At 30.1% G+C, this 23732-nt stretch overlaps 1 protein-coding gene across 1 annotated transcript; it reads left to right on the top strand.

Annotated features, from left to right (window-relative positions):
• Nucleotides 1-61: 61 nt before the first annotated feature.
• Nucleotides 62-11647, top strand: LOC135951436 (regulation of nuclear pre-mRNA domain-containing protein 2). The gene is made up of 11 exons (XM_065501092.1): nt 62-626; nt 5160-5286; nt 5353-5809; nt 5887-6045; nt 6368-6470; nt 6545-7249; nt 7310-7416; nt 7498-7617; nt 7877-7913; nt 7988-8119; nt 10911-11647. The coding sequence occupies exons 1-11, from the start codon at nt 458-460 to the stop codon at nt 11483-11485; spliced, it is 2691 nt and encodes an 896-aa protein (XP_065357164.1). The 5' UTR covers nt 62-457; the 3' UTR covers nt 11486-11647.
• The last annotated feature ends 12085 nt before the right edge of the window (nt 11648-23732 follow it).

Here is a 23732-nt window from a genome sequence, read left to right as displayed (position 1 = left end):
TATGGCAGCACTATAGCGTCAAATTTTCACATTTTTTATACCGAAATGTCAAATGAAAAAAAATTTAAGAAAAACAACACAAAAGGCAAGAAAAAAACCAAAAAGTGTTAATATTATAAAAACGCGCGTATTTTTACAATTTTATTAATTTAACAATATTCTAAGTGCTTAAATTTAATCGTAACACATGCATTAAATGTTTTACAAGTGAATTTAACATAAAATATCCTTTAAAAAACAAGTGATTAATGTCAGCGAATATATTTGGCCAAAGTAAAATTTTCTACCTTACGGGAGGTTCTTGTACACGAGCGATTATTTTTGCTGATATTTTTTAATGCCGCAAATGTGAATTTTGATGTTTTAACAAAAAATAAAAACAAGTATTTTAATTCATAGAAATATTATAAAGAAAGAAAAAACACTGACGTGAAATAAAGAATTTAACAAACAAATTATGGCTTCTGTTAAAGCAACAGAAGATTTTGATGTTGATTTATTTGAAACCCGGTTGGAATCTCTTAAAGATACCCAAGAAGGTATACAGCAAATGTCAACATGGTGTTTGGCACAACGTGGTCATCATAAAAAAATAGTTGGTTCTTGGTTGAACGTATTCAAAAGAGGTAAGTAATGAATGAATATTTTTTTGTTCTTGATGTGTCTCAGTTGTCCATTGGGTGCATATTTTTCACATTTCTTAAGATACTAGTTCTTATTAAGCATAAACTGTAGTTGTTTAATAAAACCTAAAGCAATTAGATTTTATAGGAAAGCCCTCCCACACAGAAACTAATTTAATATACACAACTAATGATTAAACAGTCAGTCTGTTCTTTCGCCTGCTAGTTTTACTATTTTCCAAAAATTTTGTTTACTATTTTATTGAAACTCTCCAATATCATAAAGCAGGCAAACGAATATCCCAAGTGTTTTTTTTTTGTAAGTAAATCCTTCTAAATAGACAGTTTTAAATAATGTAAAGGTTTTAGATGACTATGTCTAAACATTAGCCTGACAAGGACTCTTTTTAAAAAAAAATCCACCTAAATTTGTATGATTTGATAAAATGTTTTAAAAATAAAAGCAAAATAAAAAACTTTATAAGCTTGTGTTTAAGCAAACATATCTAATACTGTTTTGTATGTTATAATAAGTTTATATTATTAAAAGGAATACTTGTTAATAATAAAAATAGGTGTTATGAATCGAAATATGAAAGTAAGGCCATTAATTGTGACATATTTGTATGGGCGAAAATAGGTGTCGATATTCCCAACTACAATGAAAGTTTAGTATGTTTGAGGAGACAGTTTTTAAAATGTTTGTTGTTAATATTTGATGGGCTGGAACCTTTTTTAACGTTTTTATGTTTTTTTGGTCTTTGAAAGTGGCTTCAATGCTATATCAGATATTTTCATGTAAGTTCAAAAATATGCGAACATTTGTAATTTTTGCAATAATTTTAAGTTTTATTTAAATTTTGAGCTTAAAGTAATTGGTTTATATTAATACGTTGTAAATCTTATACAAATCCACCTAAACGGTATCTTCCGTTTTTGAATTTTATTTGAATTTTTCGAAACAAAATTTCTCCCCGATCTAATGTTATCTATATTGTAAAAATAATCACAATATGTATATCATAATAAGTGTAAATAATAAAATATGGGAAATCCTCACATTAAAGATTTTATAATAGCTTCCGTTACCTTTTTGGACGTGGTGGTCCACTTACGCTTAATATCAGACATGTCCTGGGATACCTTTCCTGTGTTCTTTAATTCTTTTTTTTACAAGAGCCCAATACCTTTCCACAAACCGAAGTTATCACAGTTGGGTGGTCTCAGCATTCCCCGTTGAAAAGGTTTACCATCCCGTAAACTGCATTGAGTCTGAACTACAAAAAAATATGTTTAAGTTTGATGTTGTTTAAATGTGTTATATTAAATAAGTTGATGTTAAATTAAATTAGATTTGCTTTCCGTGGTACATAATTTACATTATTATTTGAATACCACTCAAGGGTTTTTTTTACATATAAAAATCTTGACCCGGAAGTTGTGAAAAATCTACCAGTAAATAAGTTTCAATATCCATCACACAACAGGTGTATTTTTATAAAATTTTACCTCAGTTTTTTCGCTCGTTATTTTGCTTCTAAGTTCTTTACGCATTGCGATCTGGAATTTTCTGAACTTTATAGAACTTCAACCCAGCATTAGCTTTGGCTCTGCCACAAAAGGATGTTTATCCTTAAAACTTTTAACCAAAGGGTAACATAGAGACGAGATGGAATTGTTGTCAAAAACCTATCTATTGCAACAACAAAATACATATAATTCAATGTATTCTGTTGTATCAGACATATGATTTGTTGTATTTTTGCTTGACAAATCGGAGTGTCTCGTCTCTATGTATAATTCTCTATGCTTTTAACCTTTGAATACTATGTCTGTTATTATGTTTAATGTCAATTATGTTCATTTGTTGTTAATCTGATTAAAATTAGTGACGAGAAAAAAGTGCGTACTAAAATTATTAAAAATTTTCAACAAAACCCAACTTGGTCCTACAAAAAGTTTGCCAAACAATCAAAGGTCTGGCGTCAAACTGATTCCAATGTTATTAAACAGTATCGGGAAAACTTGTCCATTGATAGAAAACCTGGTTCAAATAGAAGGAATGGTGCACGTGATGTTTCTAAAGCAAATTAAAAAAAAATAGTATTTTCAAAAGAGCTCCCAACACATCCAGTAGGAAAGCAGTCCGGTTAGCTCAGTACTCGAACTATTTCGTAAATACAAAGCTCAAAAAGTTCCTGAACTCTGCTAAAAATTTAGAGGCCAACGAATGAGCATGGAAATTTATGTAAAATTTTATAATAAAATATACCTGCTGCATAACGAAAGACGAAACGTATGTTCAGGAAAATTTTTCACAGGTTCCGAGTCAATATTTTTATGTTGCTGATGCGCTAGGGAATGTTGTAGAAAAGCAGAAAATTTTCAAAAAAAGTTCTTGGTATGGCAAGCAATATGCAGTTGCGTCTAAAAAAGTTCTATAAATATCGAAATTTACATCAAGGAATGTTTACAAAAGAGGATGCTTCCATTCATAAGACTTCTTAATTGGGTCTACTTATTTTTGGTCTGATTTGGCTACCTACATTTATAGATTAAGGTAAATAATTTTATGGAATGCAGTTTCAAAAATGTAGTGATACAGGTACTGTAAAAACTCAGATTTTGGAAAAAAAGATCTCGTAAAACTCCAAGACAAAATAATTTAATAGCAAGAAAGTTTAAGAAATTCTAAAAATTACTCCCCATTAAGGTTATAAATAACACAGAGGAACGAAGTAAGAAAGTATGGTCGGTCAAGCCCGACTATATAATTCCCTACACTGAGTAAATGAGCAACAAAATTTTTTTAATTTCAATCATTTATTTTCGTGAATGATAAGGAATGTTAGCCTTATATGTGAGCTATGACTAATTATGAACCGATCGTCATGAAATTAGGTCGTGTGATTTATGTATATATGAAGCTTATTTCTGTTGAATAGTGGATACCAACATTTTTAAGACATTCATGCTCGTTAAAGTGATATTTATTCACCGATAATCATAAAATTTCATGACATAAATTTCCTATATATAAAACATAAGATTTGTGTAGAAACCTATATAAATTAAACATTTATGAACGATAAAGTCCAATTTCGGGAGGATATTTGTATGTGGGCTAGGTGAAATAATGGACCGATTTCAGCCAGTTTCAATAGACTTCGTCCTTGGGCTGAAATGTATGTTCGAAATTCCATCTTAATATCTTCAAAATTGTGACCTGTACTTTGCGAACAAAGTTTGCATGGACAGCCGGCCAGACGGACGGACGGACCGACATCGTATAATATAGTACCTACGATGGAAGCTTTGTCACATGCGGTGATAACAAGGGATATCCAACAAAATACAATTTGTGTAAAAATGAAAGCAAAATTTCCATTTATTAGTCAAGAATAGTAAATACTTGTTAGAGCCAACTAACAACAGTTCAAAAGCAAAACATAAAAATTCACCTACAATTGCAATCCATGCGACATCGTAAAACTTTTTCTACCCAGTCTGCTTCTCTATACTTCTAGCCAACAAACAAAAAAGTTGTTGCGATTATCGCGCGAAAAGTAGCACTTTGTTTTCTATTCTCAGAATTTAATTATGTTCTTACTTTTTTTTGGAAGAATCAATCTCATAAAGGAAATAGGCCAATACCTTTTCTAAAATTCTAAATAAATATCGATGGCTTAATATAGAAAGGTCGTATCTCAACTTTTAGTTACTTTACAGGAGAAGGAAAAAACTCAATAATATCAGAAAGTGAAATTGAAAAAAAAACAACTAAAAATTTGTAATATATCAAGAGTTGTTTGTTTTAATATAAACCAAAAACTATGCATTCCACTTTAAATGAGTTAGGGGTTTTTCTTTCAAACGATTTTTTAAATGAGTTGGGACATTTTTTTGTAATTACTGTAAATCTGTTATTCGTCAACATAGGAAACTGAATTTTTTAAGGGAGGTCTATTTGAGTTTTGTCTACCAGAATATGTAAAAAAATCGAATTTTGAAAAAAAAAACGAGATACGACCTTTCTATATTAAGCCATCGATATATAGTAATAAACAAACTCTCTTCTATACTCTTGCAAAGTTACAAGGTGGACACTCATTTATTTTAAAAGTTGTGGATCAAAATGTAGTATAAAGCTAGTTTCTCAAAACACCAATGAGTGAGCAATTAGACGAAAATAATAATGTATCTTCTAAACTATTGGTTCAATGAAAATGTAGTGTATACTGTTATACACAAGATTTTGAATGAAGTCTATAGGAATGTTTAAATTTTTCTTTATTCATGAAATTTTTATAAGTTTTTGAAAGTATCAAATGAGTCGTGGTAGTTTTACTACGTAAATAGTATATTAGCAGTCTCATATTTCAGAAAATTTAAATGTAAATATCGACCAACAATTTAAATATATTTGGACCCATATATTTAAAAATCTTGAAAATACACCCTAAGTACAATTGTGGGTGGTATACAAAAACTTAATTTATAATTAATGAATTTTACAACATTTTAATTCATTTATAGTACGCGTTGAACACCGCCTGGTGTTATTTTACTTAGCGAACGATGTCATACAATATAGTAAAAGAAAACGTTATGATTTTGTTGAAAGTTGGGCTACAGCTTTACAAAAAGCCACTACAATGGTCAGGTATGTCATTGGTCAATTAAATATTAAACCTCAAACTTATTAATATATTAATTACTGCCATTTTAGAGATGAAAAAGTCAAAAATAAAATTCTACGCATCTTCAGTATTTGGGAACAACGTGAGATATACAATGAAGAATTTCTAACAGATCTATGTGGTCTATTAAATATAGCGCCACCGAAAAAATCTCACACACCAGCCGTTGATTCGGATGATTTTCAAAATGCCAACCTAATAACTAGTATACGAGAGTGTGTTGAACTATCGGAAACGACTGATAAAAGTTTTAAAAAATTGCCAAAAACACCAAATTGTGATATAGAAAGTATTAAGCAACAAATGAAAGATAAAGCACATTCGGATGATGTTGAGAAGGAAATCGAACGTTATGTTACATACATTGGGGCATTTACAAAAAATCTACAGGCCGAGATAAAGTGTCGCAAAGCGGTGGTGAACAATGTAGATACGGCGATTAAGTTTTATGCCAATCAAAGGGGCGAAGTTAAAGTTGTAGTTAGTGTAAGTGAATGAATGTTTTTGTATATATTTATATTGTTTTTTTGACCTAAATATATTTTCTTTGTTACATTTCCTAGGCTTATAAGAATTTTGGCAGCCGCATTAAGTTGGTTAAAAAGAAATTAGATGAAATTGCGCCCACATTGCCTAGTCCTATACCTTCACCGGATATAAATGCACCATCACCGGAACCAGATACTGACTTGCAATTACCTGATGATTCACCGCTTACAATGGTAAGTTTTTATATTATTCACCATGAGTGTTGAATTTATATAAGTGGTAAGATTATATGAACTACATTCTGGATTGTTATCCCAAAAAAATTTTTGTTTTCTATCTGTATCTCAAAGTACACTTTAGTGAATGATATATAAGATTTTTCTTCAATAAAAATAGTTTTCAAGCTTGTTTCATATAATATATAACTGTGGCGAATATAATTCACCTTTCGAAATTACCATATGGCCAAATTCTTACAAACACTCGAACATGGAAACACTAATTTACATTGGATTTTTCCCCAAATTTGTATTTATTTAATGATTTTATTTGCAGAATTTTTTGAAAACCAACTTCAATGGCTACTCAAGTTATATGGATGGCAATTTACCCTTTGATATCAATGACTTCAAACGAGATGAAAATGCAAAATCCTCAAGTGTGTTAAATATTTTACATTAAATTTACAGAGATTTCATCTATATTTCAAACTCTTTCTCTTATTTTCACAAGGTCAACCGATAGAAGTAATCGGTTCCAGATCAGATGATGAAAGTTATAATCCTAGTGCTGAATATTACAAACCTGAATCAATAAGTGCATATCCGGGCACAAATAACATGTCTATACCGGGCTTAGCACCTATGCCGGTACCTTCAGTGCCTACAGGTGGCTATACATCTCTGGCGAGAGCTTCGCATCAATATGGAGATATTCTACCACCACCTCCCAATCCTCCAATGTTTGGTGGCCCAGCTAATTCTCTATCAAATAATTTACATCACAATATGAATTCTGGTTACAGTGCCCACAATCCAAGGACGTACAATACTGACAACGCATATAATCCAAATGTGTACAATCGCCGCCCGGTGGGTGCAGCACCTGTTCAACCTTTAATGCCTCCACCGCCTATGCCACCCTCTGTGGGCTCCATTGATTCGACGGAGAGCACCGACTTCAATTCTACCTGGGATATGAATATGTCTTGGACAAATCCTTTGGATAGTAGTAATGTTTCGACTTCGTCCTATAGTCATACACCAATTGATACACCTCATTCACCGCCTCACTTCGATTCAGATGCACACAATTCAAATTCAACAACTCTAGAATATTCCGATCATGATGGCACCATGTCAACAGCTCAAGATGTAGATCATCGTCAGCTGATTTTACCAGCATTTGGTATTGGTACTAAATTAGGCTTAAGCAAAGGTAAAAGAATAATCAATTTTATTTGTTGTATATTTGAATTTAAATTGTGAAATTTCTCAGAAAAATCCCGTCAATTGGATATAGACCATAGAAATCTAATATCACTAACTGGTTCGCCGGGAGCAAGTGAAAATGACAAGAAATCTTGGTATCTGGAAACAAATGAGGTTTGTTTAAATAAGATTAATGTTAAATACGAAGATTTATAATATACGATTCTTTGTTATTTATTTATTTTTTTTTTTAAGTTATCTGGTGATGTTGATTATCGTACTTTTGGTCAAAATATTAAAACCATAGAAACTACAAACTCGTTACCATTTTTAAATGATAATTCTTCGGTATCATCTAATGACACAACAGGAAATGTGAGTTGTTTCCGTATGTATTTATTTTCCGTAAGACTACTAGTTACAGCAGCAAATGCTTAAATCGATTCAAAATAGTACAATACATTTATAATGATAAAAAAAACTTCCGAGGTTCTGTCGGAATCCTTAATTTTTCTAATTCTTTCTAAAAATTATCAATTTTACTAGTACCGAAACAAAATACATACATTTATATTTATTAATATAGTTTAATAACATACAAAAATATACTTTTCTTATTTCCTTTTTATTCAAGATCACTTCATCTATCACTTCACCTCAGAAAAATAACAGTAAGTTTTCTTGACATTAATTAAAATGTAAGTTGGTTTTTTACATTAACATAAAATGTTTTATGTTTTTAAAGGTCCTTCAAAAGAATCTCACAAGGATGATTCTTATTTAGAGAACACAGACGGAGGTATGGCTGGTTATGATCCAACAGATATGGTTGTTGATATGGACATGTCTGACGATGATCTTGATGATATCTTTAGAGGTTTGCTTATTTATTTTTATTATTTTTCTTTAGTTCATTATACACAGCTGTCCTCCAATGGTTTCTTTTTTTAAATTGATTATTGTTATGGTTTTTTTATATTTTACTACCTGTTTTCTTTTTGTTTTAAACTATTGGTAAATTTCAAGATCAATACTTAAAGACGTTTTTAAAAAAATATTGCACATGGGTTGTTTTGATAAAATTTAGGAATGTAATTAATGAAATTACTTGATATAAGAATTCATTACAAATTTTTCTTTAAGTTCAGATAGCAAAGAAACTATTATAACTTTGAATAATATTGTTTTAGGAAATTAAATATTGAGTATTAAAGTTTATTACCTTATTATGAAAATAATAATTTTGAAGTAAAAATAGCTATAGGTACAAGACACCATTGAATTATGATTTTATCCACTTTATAATTGTTAGGGTATAAACTCATGTAATCTTTGCCATTATTTACGCAGTTTTTAAAACGAATATTTTCGATTTTTAAAAGGTCGACTTTTCGAACTTTCGAAATTTAAAATTTTTGAATAGTCGACTTTTGCTATTTATGAGAAAAAGGCATTTTATACAACAAAAAATAAAAATATCGCCTTTTTAAACTTTATACTTAGTCGACTATTAGGATTTTTTGGGTTAAAAATCTTTCATATATTAACTGATATAACTACCAATAAGTCCTTTGATCCAACACACCAACGATTAGCGCTGTTACAATGGTTGCTAATTTTTTCCAATATTCCCATCATACTAGAAAAATGGCTAGAAGGCGCTAAATTCTTATTTCATAGGAAAACATTAACAGATTACTACCATTTAATATATAGGTATACATGTATATATTTCTATTAAGTGGCTGATCTTTGTCCAGACCAATCGCCAAATCATACATAACTGTAAGATAAAATTTAAAAAGAGATTTTTGGAAATTCGCTCGTTTATGGGGAAACTAGTAAAGTTGAAATTAAATTTTACACTCGTATTCCTCTAATCTAAACAAGAGTATGAGGTTTTTGGGTACTATTTAAAAATGCCGCCTGTGAACAAGTTAAAAATATATTTGCTACTTTTAGTATATATGGGAAAAGGAATATAATGAATTTGCTGAGTTCTGTTTGAGACTCAGTAATGAAGGTAGAAATGGGATTCATAGCTGGATCTCATAAAATTAAAAAAAAAAATGTGAAATATATACTCAAAGTAACGACTACTGGTGAATCGATTACGATTCGAATTTCAAGGTCTAAAAACCATTTTTTCTAGTAAAAATTTGTATGTTTTACTAACGAGCAGTATTTTGCAGTGATATTTTTATTTTAAAACTCATTTATCTAATGTTCAATAGTGATGATCTGTAATCATGATGGAATTATGATTTTTTACTCAAGTATGTGTTCGAGGGCTTTTTTAATAAGTCGTTTTCTATATTTAATAATATTATGGAACCCTTTTGCACGACCAACAGTTTATCGAATTTACGATTTAGTCACAATGTCAAATAATCATTCACTATGGCAAGGGTATATATAAGTTTGTAATTTCTACATTTTACATGATTCATACATCAACATATCCGCTATAGACCCGGTTCAGTTGCTATTTAAAATCAGTCCACAAATGGCTGAGACCAACAATGGGTCCAAATCGGGAAAAATATTTTTTAACACGAATTTTTATTCACCATGTAAAAATTTTTGTCATACAATTTTTTTCACTAAAAAATTAAAAAAAAATTTGTAATTAAAAATATTTAAAATGTTTATACTCTTCACTATGAGTAGTAAGGATTATACATATATCTTTGTCACTCCGGGTGAATTCCAAAACGTCTGTATGCAATGCAACCATAAAAAGTCGAGCGATTCTTAACGCAACCGTGTAAACTTTGATAATGTTTCATATCGCAAAATGTATGAAAAAGTAAAAACAGGCAGTATGCTAAGTTTTTTGAACTACGCGTTTGCTTGCTTTGTCTTGATAAAGATATGACTGCATTGCATACAGACGTTTTGGAATTCACCCTCCCTTTGTAATTTGTACATTTTCCATATTCTACCCATAAACTACATATATAGTATATTATGGATCGTTATAAATAGCACAGTCGATATAGCCATGTCCGCATGTATGTTGAAATCAACTTTTCGAAGTCCACAAATAACTTACATACATGATTGATACATCAATATATTCGAAATAGTCCCGCTTAGGTCGCTATTTAAATTCTGGAATATCGGCACACAAAAGGCTGAGATATAATAAAAATCGAGGACTACCTACGCCATAGAAATTTGGTCCGATAATGGCTAAAAAAAATATATATATTTTAAACCGGTTTTTTTCATCAGAAAATTTCTTTCCACAAAATTTATTTTTAACTTAAACATTTTTCTCCCAATTGTTTTTAACAAAAAAAATCTGATCACCGAAAAAAATTGTTTTTAACAAAAACTTTTTCATAAGTATATCTTTTATTGTATTTTACTATCAGAATTTGTCATTAAATCTTAAAAAATAAGAATATAATTTGTTTTTTAGAAAAAACTTTTTTTTATTTTTCTACCACTCATCTTCCCTTATTACCCTTAACTTTTAAAAAACTACTGAAAAAAAAAACACTTACAAATAGAATGTCAAACAACCCATGTAGTTTTTTTTCCGATATGTAACTTAGATTACATAAATCAGTCGTCAGGAAATTAATGTAAACCTTTTGTTAAAAATTTTTCTATTCCCTCACCGGCAAACAATAAAACCAAATAACATCAAACAAAATCAGAGGTAAATGAACAAATTGAAGAAAACAATGCCGATATCCAGTCTACAAATGATGAAGATAATGCCACACAACAAATGGATAAAGCGGATGGTCAACCACCCGTACAGAGGCCACCTCTACTAGAGACACCTACAGAATATGAACATCAGAACAGTTGGGATGCAGCGGCTCAAATGGGGCAAATGTCCGAACAAGATTGGAATCAAATGCCGCCTATGCCTTGGCAAGATAATAACCGTATGGGAGGCGGAGGTGGTCCTGGAGTACCACCACCACCTCCTCGGCCCCCTTACCCCATGCAATTCTATGGCGCTGGTCCAGCTAATGATAATGGTTCGTTTAGGCCACCAAACGGTAGTGTGATGGGAGAACGTGGTGGATTTGGCGGACGTGGTGGTGGCCGCGGTTGGATGAATTCACCCCAAAATCAATTTCGTAATTTCCCTAGACCTCCCAGAGGAGGAGGAGGTGGATCGCCTTACTTTAATCGTGGCGGCGGACGAGGTGGCCCTGGTGGCATGCGTGGTGGTCCAGGTTTTCGTGGTAAATTTCGTGGAAAAAATAATTGGATTTAAAAATTCAACAATTATAAATATAAAAAGTTAGTTTTAAATGTTCTTTACATATTTTAAAATATTAACAAATGAGTTGTTAAAATAAAAACCAAACAAAAAATATATAACTGAATTCAACTGTACATATTAATTAAAACAGAAATTTTATTAAAACAAAAAAAATTACATTTTAAAAAATGGGAAAAAATAACAACAAAAAAATACCTAAGAAGTTTTTAAATAATTTAAGTTATTGCAGAATAAATAATTATCTTGTTTGATGATTTCATATTGACTATAGAAAACCTATTTCGAATCCACATTTTTTTTTCGAAAGTTTGTCGAGTTCTAGTTAAATTCGAAACGAAAAAAGCTAAATTTACATGTTCTCAATTTCTAATAATTTCGAGAGATTTTTATTCCCTTTATAAAATAACACAAACGAATATGACACAGATATTTTGTGTTTGAACTACGAAAGAGTGATTTCAGAATTAGCATTTTCCTATATAATGTTACTGAGAATTTCGATAATGAAATTTGTTTTCATTCAAATCAAAATACTCAGCTATCGCCTGTTGTAATTTCTGGTCACAAATAACTAAAAAAAAAGTATTTTTGAAGTAACTGCAATTGAAATAATGAAATCTGATTGTTTAATTGATCTGTAAAATTCTCTTCATTATCTTTTTGAGACTTCTTAGATATTTTTTTCAATTAAATTTGAGCTTTATTTAAACTTTAAAAACTGTTAATATTTAAAACACTGTTATTTTTCTTATAATTAAAAACTTTTTCGAAAAGACAAAATCTTTTAAAGAATTTTTATTTTTCCCCATTTACATTTCTGAGCATATTAAATGCATACATAGATTTAAATATTATATAAATAAGTATTTTTAGTAATCATCAACATTAGTTTAGTTATTAAAACATAAATTTACCTATAAAAACTATTTCGATATTCGAATTAATTCAACAAATTTTTATTTCTTTTTTTCTATTACTTTTTTTTTTAATTAATGACATACATTTAAATTTTTACAAAATTTATTTTTTCTTAAGCAAATATTTCCTCAAACGTCTTTGTTAAATGTATGTAAAAAAAAATAATCAAATATGAATACAAAATATTTTATAATTAAATATTTTTATTTATAAATATTGACCACAATCAACATCAAATTCAATGTTACACTGCTTTATTAAAATTTTAAAATATTGCTTCACGCCAATTAAGATAAATACTAAATAATTACATCATTACACACACCTACACACATTATTCTTCTCTTAAAAACATGAATATTTAATAAAAAACAGTTTAGTGTATTAATTCAAAAAGAATCAATAAATAAACAATATTAATCACGGTTGGTTTGAGGATTTTAAATCGCCATCATTAAACTACAAAGGATAAATGCGTATTAAAGTGAGTTTAACTCATATCAGTGGCTCGTTTCCGCAACTATGTGAGACATTTTCCATTATAAATGTTCTTCATTTTGTTTACTTTAAATGTGTACAGTTTGAATACTTGTTTACTTAAAAGTTTATAGTTTGAATATTATATACTAAATCAATCAAATGTTAAGAATTAAATAACTATTGCAATCATTATTTTTTTAAATTGGAAAACATATTACAAGTTGCAGAAACGATCCATAGTTTACATTAATTTAACATGATTGTTTAAAGGACCAAATTAAAAAATTTTAAGCTTAATTTTAAGGACGGATACGGATTTTCCTATTTAATTAAAGGGGAGGCCACTGACATATAACTTTTTACGTAAGCTTTTTTCGGTCCAATGACGAAATCTATAGAAAATAATTGAAATCGGTCCATGATTTCACCTAGCCTAACCTAGCACTGATAAATCACTTAAATATGTTGGCGTTCAAATAAAATTCAAGAGAAATAAATCTTATATTAGTAAAAATTACACCGCCAAATTTTATTAAAACCCAGATTCGAAAATAAATTTTATGTGAATAAATCTCTTCTAAAAATCGATATTGAGATAAAATTCGATTCTAATAACTTTTATAAATTCCTAAACAATACTACCAAGTTTTATATTAGTCGTAGCTCCCACATAAAACCCACAAACAAAATTCTTAAAAAATTATGCTTGATATCTTAAAAAGCATACAAAATATCGGGAAATACGTTTCGGAATCAGAAAGATGACATTTAAAATATATTTAATCCACATTTTTTTTGCCAAATTGTCTTATAGAAGGTTTATCTGCTTTTTAACACGTTTAGACCAGTTAAATGATGTATCCTCTTTTCATATGTCACGAGGGTATGAACAATTAGGTATCGATATTCTCAACTAAAAAATCATAGAATTAATTAAACTTTTATTTAAGTTGGGAACATCCACAACTTTTTTGGGGCAAAAATAAGTATTTGCAGAGATAAAAAAGGTTTTTTGGATTTAGAGCTTTTTCACCATGAGTGGCAAGGGTATATATAAGTTTGACATTCACAAAGTATATATATTCCGGATCGTTATAGATAGCGAAGTCGATATAGCCATGTCCGTCTATTCGTCTGTCAGTCTGTATGTTGAAATAAACTTTCCGTAGCCCCCAAATAACTTACATACATGATTCATACATCAATATATCGGGAATTCTTCCGGCTCGGTTACTATTAAAAATCGACAACATCGGTACACAAATTGCAGAGATATAAGGAAAATACCAGAAAAACCGAAATTTTTTTCATATTTTAGATCTATATCTGGATCAATATAGACAAAATTAAAAAAAAAAAAAATTTTAATTTAAAAAACAATTTTGAATTTTTTTTTAAATTTTGTTACCTAAAAATATTTAAAATTTGTATTTTAAAGTACAATTTGGTGAACGGTATATAATATTCGGCACAGCCGAATATACTTAGCTATAATGCGTTTGTGTAGATGTTTGTAACGCCCAAAAATAATAGTCTCAGAATCACTTTATGAGTCGATTAATTTTGAAGATATTTCGATAAAATGTGGTACAAACAATTTTTAGGCCAAGGACTAAGCCTATTGAAACTGGCTGAAATCGGTCCATTATATCCCCTAGCTCCCATAGAAATGTCCTCCCGAAATACTTTATACTATGGAAATCATGTCACCTAATTTCATGCCGATCGGTCTATATTAGTCATAGCTCCCATATAAGGACCGCTTCCAAAAATCACTTTAACGAGCATAAATCTCTTAATATTGGTATACACATAAAATTCAACGCAAATAACTTTCATGGCGATCGGTACATAATTAGTCATAGCTCCCAAATAAGACATTCTTCCGAAAATAAATTATTGACATTTTAAAAGAAAAATAATTTTGCTCATTTGCTTAGTGTAGGGTATCAATACATGTCATTGAACAATTTGACAGAAATGGTTAAACTGTACATTTTATAGGGACTTAGAGCTTTTTCTTGTGATAAATTGGACTAAGCGCTTTTGCTCATCACTACAAAACAACAACAAAAAGCTAGATAATTCCAATTTTTTCTTGCATTAAAATCTCAATTTCTAAAAAAGTGGTCTTAGAGCCTTTGCATGTTAAGCCAGCGATATATCAGATTATAAGGTATCAAATAAAAGGTATTTTCAATATCAATCATAATAAAAACAACCTGATAAATAACGAAAAATATTCACCCTAATCGCGGTTGGCGTAGGCGTATTACGCCATCGGCAGATTCGTACTAGATTAAAGAAACAGGTTGTATTTTATCTTTAATCTGGTACGAAACTGTAGATGAAGTAAAACGCTTACGCCAACCTCGATAAGGGTGATTATAAAATTGTACAATTGGTTACATTTGGTCCGAGGTGGTCCACTTACGCTGGATACCTTTCCTGAGTTCTTTAATTCTTTTTTACAAGAACCAAATACATTTCCATAGGCCGAAGTTTTGGACTGTTTTGGACGGGATTTGACTCCCGTGATACAATAATTGACATTATTGTTTAAATACCACTCAAGGGCTTTTTTCCATAGTTCCATGATGCCAAACCGGATCAGAAATATGAAGGCACTCTGTGCTATTTTAAGAATGGTAAAAACCGTTTTTGTAGACACTCCGTGATATATATTTCTGTGTTTATCGTACCTGATGTAACAAATGAAAGACTTGTCACACAAGAAACTTCGTTGGGAATATTGTTTGTTTTTTTGTTGTCCTGTATTGTTCTTGAACATTGCATGGTTCATCAGCTACAGACAAATCTTGACCTGGAAGTTGCGAAAAGTTTGCCAGTACATAAATTTCATCATCCATCTCAGAAAAGGTGTATTTTTTTTTATAAAATTTTACCTAAATTGCATTTCGATCTGGAACTTTATACGACTTCATCCGAGTATTAGCTTTGGCTCTGCGCACAAAAGAATCAGAGCAGGTAACTTTACGAGCTGCTTTTCTAATAGAAGTGTGCTCTTCGAAGCTGTTGTTCGACTTATTTTGCTTCACCAATATCTGTTGGACCATTTTTTCTTCCTGATCCTGTTTTTCTTTCAATGCTCAGGTCTTCCTTATACTGTTTAGTGGCTTTCGAAACAGTAGGACGATGAACCTTCCGATCTTTCGCCGTTTTGGCTGAAATAACAGTTGAAAATATCAGACATTTTTTTAAAAGCTAAAGTAATTAAAAAAAGTAAGAGAGCTATATTCGGCTGTGCCGAATCTTATATACCCTTCACCAAATTATACTTTAAAATAAATTTTTTTAAATATTTTTAGGTAAACAAAATTGAATTTTTTTTAAATTGTTTTTCAAATTTTTTTTGAAAAAAGTTTTTTCCAAATTTTTTAAAAAAATTTTTTTTTTGGAAAAAAAATGTATGACAAAAAAAAATTTTTGATGAAAAAAAAATTCGGGTTAAAAAATATTTTTCCCGATTTTGACCCATTGTAAGTCCAACTTACTATAGCCTTATCTACATCGTTGCAATTGACTTTGAAATATCTATCATTAGATATCCAAATTGTCTATATTAATGACTTAGTAATCCAGATATAGATCAAAAATAGGTAAAAAATCGAGGTTGTCCCGGTTTTTTGCTCATATCTCCGTTATTTATGGACCGATTTTGCTGATTTTAAATAGCAAACTTCTCGAAAGCATGTCTGACAGAATTATTGAAGAATTGGATCCCGAAGGTTCTGGGGTCTTCAGAAAATTGATTTCAACAGACGGACATGGCTTAATCGACTCCGCTATCTATAAGGATCCAGAATATATATACTTTATAGGGTCGGAAATGAAAAATGTAGAAATTACAAACGGAATGACAAACTTATATATACCCTTCTCACGAAGGTGAAGGGTATAAAAATAATAATTTGGATCAATGATAAGTTTTGGCTGGAATAGTGTGTATAAGTTTTATCTGAATTGGTCCCTTATTTCGCTTAACTTGCATTAGTGGTCGATTATTTAAAATTGTACCCCTGAAAATCAGTTAAAATTTTATTTCAGCCATGATCGGTCCATAATTATTGATCATAGCTCCCATATAAGCCCCACTCCTGGAAATAACATTGTTTACTTCGCAAAATATTATAGAAATAATCAATGTTTCTTCCGTAAAAATCGGGAATGCCGCATAATCAACATATTTATGGCTGCTCAAACAGTATTCCGGGGGTACATTTGTATGGGGGCTAGGTGAAATCATGGACCGATATTGTCCATTTTCAATACCAAACAAATCATATCAACAGGGAGTATTTGTGGAAGGAGCCAGCTAGCTCCATTCATTTGGGCCTTATCATGTTTTAGACCGACAGACGAACGGACATATCTAGATCGTCTTATCTTATGAGGTGGGTATGAAAATAGCAAACAAACGAAATATTAATTTGCTATTCTGAATTTCAATTTTCCTTTAATAATACTAATTTGGATTTCCCATTTTCAATTTGTTTTTTCTCAATATTAGTTTCTGAATTTTAATTTATTTCTCAATATTAATTTGAATTATTTGATTTCAATTTGTATTTTCTCAATTTGAAATGGTTTAGTCATAAAGGTATCTTTGACTTCAAAATTTTTTTTATGAAAAACTTGGGTGGTACTTTCAATGAAATGGGTTTTGGGGGCCGTGATGCAATAGCTTGTGAGAACAAGGATACAAATGACGATCATATACTTAAAGCAAATCTTCACAAGTAAGTTTAAATCCACAAATTGTAAGTCATAAGAGTCAAATGTATCGTCTTGAAACTCAAATCATAAAATTTGCACACATTAGCGGTATTCACAATCTTGTGGAAATGGTCTAGCATCATTGCAAATGCAAAATTTTACAGTAATCCAGTAACAAAATACAAACAAAAACCTATAAAATTTTCATTTGCAATGATGCAAGACCATTTCCACAAGATTGTGAATACCGCTATTGTGTTATCTAACTAACTAGCTGCTAACTTTTTGTGTTTCCAATATTCATTACAGCTCGTAGATAGACCAACAATTTTGTTATACATAAAGACTGAAAATATTTACATAATATGTACAGAAGGCATGACTTTCCCACTTTGTAGGTTGAGAATTTATTCTCTTACACTATGACATCTAAGAAGTGCATAAAAATCACTTCCACTTACAAAACTGAAAATGATTTCATTTCGAATAAGCATAATTTGGAAATCTACACTCTATCAGAATGGAATTCTTTGATGTTATGCTGATGTGACGATATTTATCATAAAGTATACAGAGGTTTTACGAGACCCCCAAATAACTTACAAACATGATTGATACATCAATATATCGGGAATTCTCCCGGCACGGTTGCTATTTAAAATCGGCTCACAAATCGATTTTTGACCTATTTTTTATCTACATATATCTGGATTACTAGGTCATTAATATGAGGAGCCGCAGAACAAAAGGTACTTTTTCGAATTCTTTTACAAATTGATTTTTTGGAATTTTTATAATATTTGGGTTGAAATCTTTTAGAAAAAATCAATTTTCCAAAATTTTTAAATTTTCAAAAAAGTACCTTTTGTTCTGCGGCTCCTGATATAGACAATATGGATATCTAATGATAGATATTTCAAAGTCCATTGCAACGATGTATATAAGGCTATAGTAAGTTGGACATACTATGGGTCACAATCGGGAAAAATATTTTTCACCAAACTAATTTTGTTGTCAAATATTTTTTCACGAAAAAAAAAAAATTTCAAAACTTTTTAATTTTTTTTTTTTTTAATTTCTATATTTCAGGGGATGTATAATATATATTGGAGCTAAACGAAATCGTGGTTCGATTATAAATTCATTTGATAGATTTGGCCTTTCAGCTAAAATATACTATTTTTTATTGTATTATCTTTAGAATTGCAACATGTAGATGAAATTCATGGTTTACAAGGATTGATCTTAGGATAGACATACTGACGGATATCGCTAGTCAACCCACAATGTAATTCTGACTTCACTGATATGCTAATAGGAACACTATTTATAAGAAAATGGATAAAATTTGATTTGAAATGTCCTAACATTTGTAAGTTACAGGCAAAATATGTAAGATATTTTTTAGATTTGTGAGTAAAGTTATTGGTTATTGTTCAGGCTCTTAAGGAAGATGTACATTATGGACTGTCGAAAAGTTTTGAGTAGTTTCAAAGACTCCTCAATAAAAACTTATTCTGAAATTAACACTAACTGATCCCACTTGAAAATTAAGTATTTTTATACTCTTCAACGTGGTAAATGTATCTAAATCATCGAACAAATCGGGCGCCTTAACTACAGCTCTTAATCTTTGAATTCTGAAATATATTTTATATTCTGAAGATATATCTAGTTCACCGAAACTTTATGATCAATTATACAAATGTAAATTTTCTCTAGACTCTGATTTACCCTGAATTTTAAGCAATAATTTCCAAAATCATCGAAAAAAGTGGTTCTTAATCTTTGAATTTTAAAATTTATTTTATATTCTGAAAATTAGTTGGAGTTGAAGAAATCAACAGATTTCGATCGCTCCAATTTCTAGTTCACCGAAACTTTATGATCAATCATACAATTCAAAATTTTCTCTAGACTCGGATTTGCCCTGAATTGTAAGCTATAATAATCTTTGAAGAAATGCGGGCTAATGATTCTGCCACCAAGTCTTTTTGTTTGTCTATTATATTTTACCGATGGCCTATGATTTGAATAAAATTTGGTGACAACGAACGTTCGCAAGAATTCCTCTTAATTTTGAAAATCGAAGGCCATCGAAAATAATAGACCTTACCTGGTTACCTTGGAATTGATTTCAATACATATTAATATCAAAGATTTTGTGGTTGTTAATATATGCATGTAACTAAATTGTGGTAATGTTATTTTTAAAAACTAAGTTTCATTGCGAGAAAGTCTTTGGTTTACATTTTAGAAAAGTCTAACTATTACATACCAATGGAGTGTAACTCTATATAATAACAGCACATTTAAGCATTTGAGATCGATTAAATGGCAATTGAGTCCCATTAAAAAAAAACTCTTCACATAGTTCATTTTTAAGTTTTTAATTATATTAATATGCCAGTTTTATTGGTTTGCCAATGTCTTTATATTAAAGATTTTTTATTACAATTTATGATGAATATCGAAATAGTTGAATTTACAAACAAAATCTCATTAGATATTATATTAATATTAAGGGACTTGTTTTTTTATAAATATTAAGTTTGTACGTATGTATTTAAATAGTGTACAAAATGTTAAATAAATTTTAAAAAATATGTATTAGAAATTTAAAATTAGTTATAAATAACTTAAAGTGTAAAAATAACAAATGTTTAAAAGAAAACCAAACAAATAAAAGTAATCGAAAAAAATTATGTATTAAATCAAGTAAAATCAAATACTAAACACTTTTTAAGGTATTTTCTCTTGTTACCTGTTCTATATTAATTTCTCTTTTTTTTGCTAATTAGTTTTTATATTTATATAGATCAGCAACATCATCGTTTATTTGAAATAGTTCCCATGTTTATGCCTTGTAATGCGGAAATGTATTTAGGAAGTCATCATCAAACTCCTTGTGCATTGGTCGGTCGGCACGCATCAAATTATACTGCGGCACTTTTTTGTTTTGTGTTTCTAAACGTTGTTGTGATTGTTTGGTATAACGCCCACCACTTAATAATCCTTCAAGGATACAACAAGCAACGGCTGTCAAATTAACTAGGCTCTTGAGAAAACAAACAAAAACCGCCAATGTTTTTTTTTCCCAAATTGAAAAATCTACTGATTAAAGAGGTATGTATGATTATTTATGTAAGTTTTATTTTTTACTACATGTACATAATGAATGCAATGATTATCTGTAAATGTTTTTCTAAAACTATACATTATCCTTATACATTTTACAAATTTTTTTACAGGTATTTTTCGATGTTTTCATAGCAATATTTCAATATTGAAAAAATTTTAAAAAATTTTGAAAATTTTGCAAAATATTTAAAAAGTGCATAAATATGTTGCAATTGAAAATTTGTTAATGCCCATTCAATTTGGAGGTGTATAATAAATAAATAGCCAGCCAAGTTCGAAAATACTCACTCACTCACTCATTCACTGACTCATCATGACTGATGAGTGAGTGAGTGAATGAATGAGTCAGGTCTTGTATTTTTAAATACATATGCCCAATTCACAATTGGTGTCGTAGCGTTGTATCGTTGTATGTCGTAATTTTTTTATTAATGTTTTGTTTTTGTTTCGAAAAATTTTTTTGAAAAATATTTATGACATACAATGCTACAACACTACGACATCAATTGTGAATTGGGCAATAGATTTTTTAAAAAAAGTTCCAAAAAGTCGATCGTACGTATACTTTAGTAACTGTGTGTATATGTGAATGTCACTCGCGAAATACATTTTTTTCAATTACTCCTCTTGGGAGCATATGGCTTCCACAAAGCATCTCCATCTTACACGATTTGTTGCAGTTGTTTTCGCATCTTCCCATGTAAGATTGCACTATCCTAGATCTTGGAGTATAGTGCGTCTCCATGTATTCTTTGGTCGACCACGGCTTCTTGAACCGCGAAATACATACATTGGGACAATTCTTTGAAAGAATGTGATATTCAAGATCTCGCCCTGAAATCAACGAGATATACCTAAAACTGTAGAAAATAACAACATCTCTTAAATGCTGTGAAACAAATTCATTTGATTAATGCGTTTTTGAAACCTATTGAATCTGGTTGAAATCGAAATATCATTTCACCAAGCCCCCATATAAAAGTCCTCCCAAAACACTATCGATCATTAAAGTCTTAAAATTATTTGTCAAATAATCACTATGATAAAAAATAAACCAAACAAAGTGTGAGTCTGAAAAACCGTATACACACTATTTCAGCCAAAACTTACCCTTTTCCAACAAATTATTATTTTTAAAAGCTAACGTGATTAACGTTAGCTTTTAAATATATGTCAGGGAAAAAAAGGACGTAAAAAATAATTAAAACTTTTCAAAAAATTCCAATATGGATATTCAAAAAAATAGATCTGAATGTTCACCGTCACATTGTTTCAAAAGTCATTAAACAGTATAAGGAAGACTTGAACATTGAAAGAAAAACTGGATCTGGAAGAAAAAATGGTCCAACAGATAATGGCAAAGTAAATGAAGTCGAACAACTGTTTCGAAGAGCACCGAACACTTCTATCTGAAAAGCAGCTCGTAAAGTTAAATGCTCTGATTCATTTGTGTGCAGAGCCAAAGCTAATGCTGGGTTGAAGTCGTATAAAGTTCAGAAAGTTTCAGATCGCTATGCGGTAAAGAACTTAGAAGCAAAAGAACGAGCGAAAAAATTAATGTAAAATTTTCTTTAAAAAAATACACCTGTTGTGTGATGGATGATAAACCCTATATTCTGACAGACTTTTGACAATTCCGGATCAAGATTTTTATGTGGCTGATGGACGAGTTAATGTTCAAAAACAATACCGGACAATAAAAATCAATATTCCCCAAGAAGTTTCTTGTGAACAGTTGTTTCCATTTGCAGTTGTGGCAAAAGAATCCAATCATTTGTGACATCAGGCACGATAAACACAGAAGTGTCTACAAAAATGGCTTTTATCTGTCTTAAAACAGCACAGAGTGGAAAAAATCGGCTCACCAAATGATATTTTATATTTCACCAATAAATAATTATTAATACAAGTGTACCGTCTTAAAAGTTGGTTAAAACATTTTGAAGCGTAGAGATGATCCATTCTCTAAAACAAACAAATCAGAAACAACAAGTCTTTCGGGCATGTTCTGATACTCGCATGATCTCGCAAGAGAGGTGTTCTGTAAATCGCAATACTCTTGACGAGTTCAAATCGCAAGAGTATACTGAAGTGAACTGATGTATTTAGACTAAACTAAATATTAAAGAAACAATAAAATTATGAATAAATTTGTGTTTTCTTTTTACTTAAATCAAAACTAGTATCATAGAGAAATATACATAGAGCGGAAACTCTCCTGTCAAAGACCTAACTCAGTTGTCAAAAGCCTAAGTGGTGAGAATGTATTAGTAAATAAAACAACGTGAAACCAAAAACAACACTCGTATATGTGATTATTTTGAGTAAAATTTTGGTTTGAGTTTTTTTCTAGTTTCCGCTCTTGTTGTTTCTCTATGCTAGTAATATTTTCATACAATCTTTAATAAAAATATTAAATTGAGATAATCTTTGAAATGCCTTTCATTTGTCTATGTGATGTACAAAAAATCGAGGTAGGCATGTTTGTAAGTCATTTGAGAGAGTTGGTAGAGTTGTTTTTAGCTCTTATCGACTCCGCTATCTATAACGATCAAGAATATATTTAATTACTTTATGGGTTGCAAACGAAAAATATAAAAGTTATAAATGGAATGACAAACTTACCACTCATAGTGTAGGGTATAAACATAAAATAGTAGTATGTACTCTCTCTCACATAAGAATCTGAATGCCTCTCAGATTGCAAAAGAATTAAAGCTATAACGTTCTACTCTCACTTCCCAAATTTCCCGGACTTTTTCTATTTCTGGGAATTAATTAATATTAAATTAAAAAAAAATGGTTTTTTGAATAAGTAGTCTTCGAATAGTTCCAACTTTTTCAAATAAGATTGTATTTAAACGAATATTAATATTATTATTTTCTCTAAATATGAATATCTTTTGAAGTTGCAATGTTAGCACCTAAATAATACCATTAAGAACTTTAAATTATACATGCC

This window comes from Calliphora vicina, chromosome 2, assembly GCF_958450345.1.
Source record: "Calliphora vicina chromosome 2, idCalVici1.1, whole genome shotgun sequence".
Taxonomy (NCBI): domain Eukaryota; kingdom Metazoa; phylum Arthropoda; class Insecta; order Diptera; family Calliphoridae; genus Calliphora; species Calliphora vicina.
This window is presented reverse-complemented; position numbering and strand designations above follow the sequence as displayed.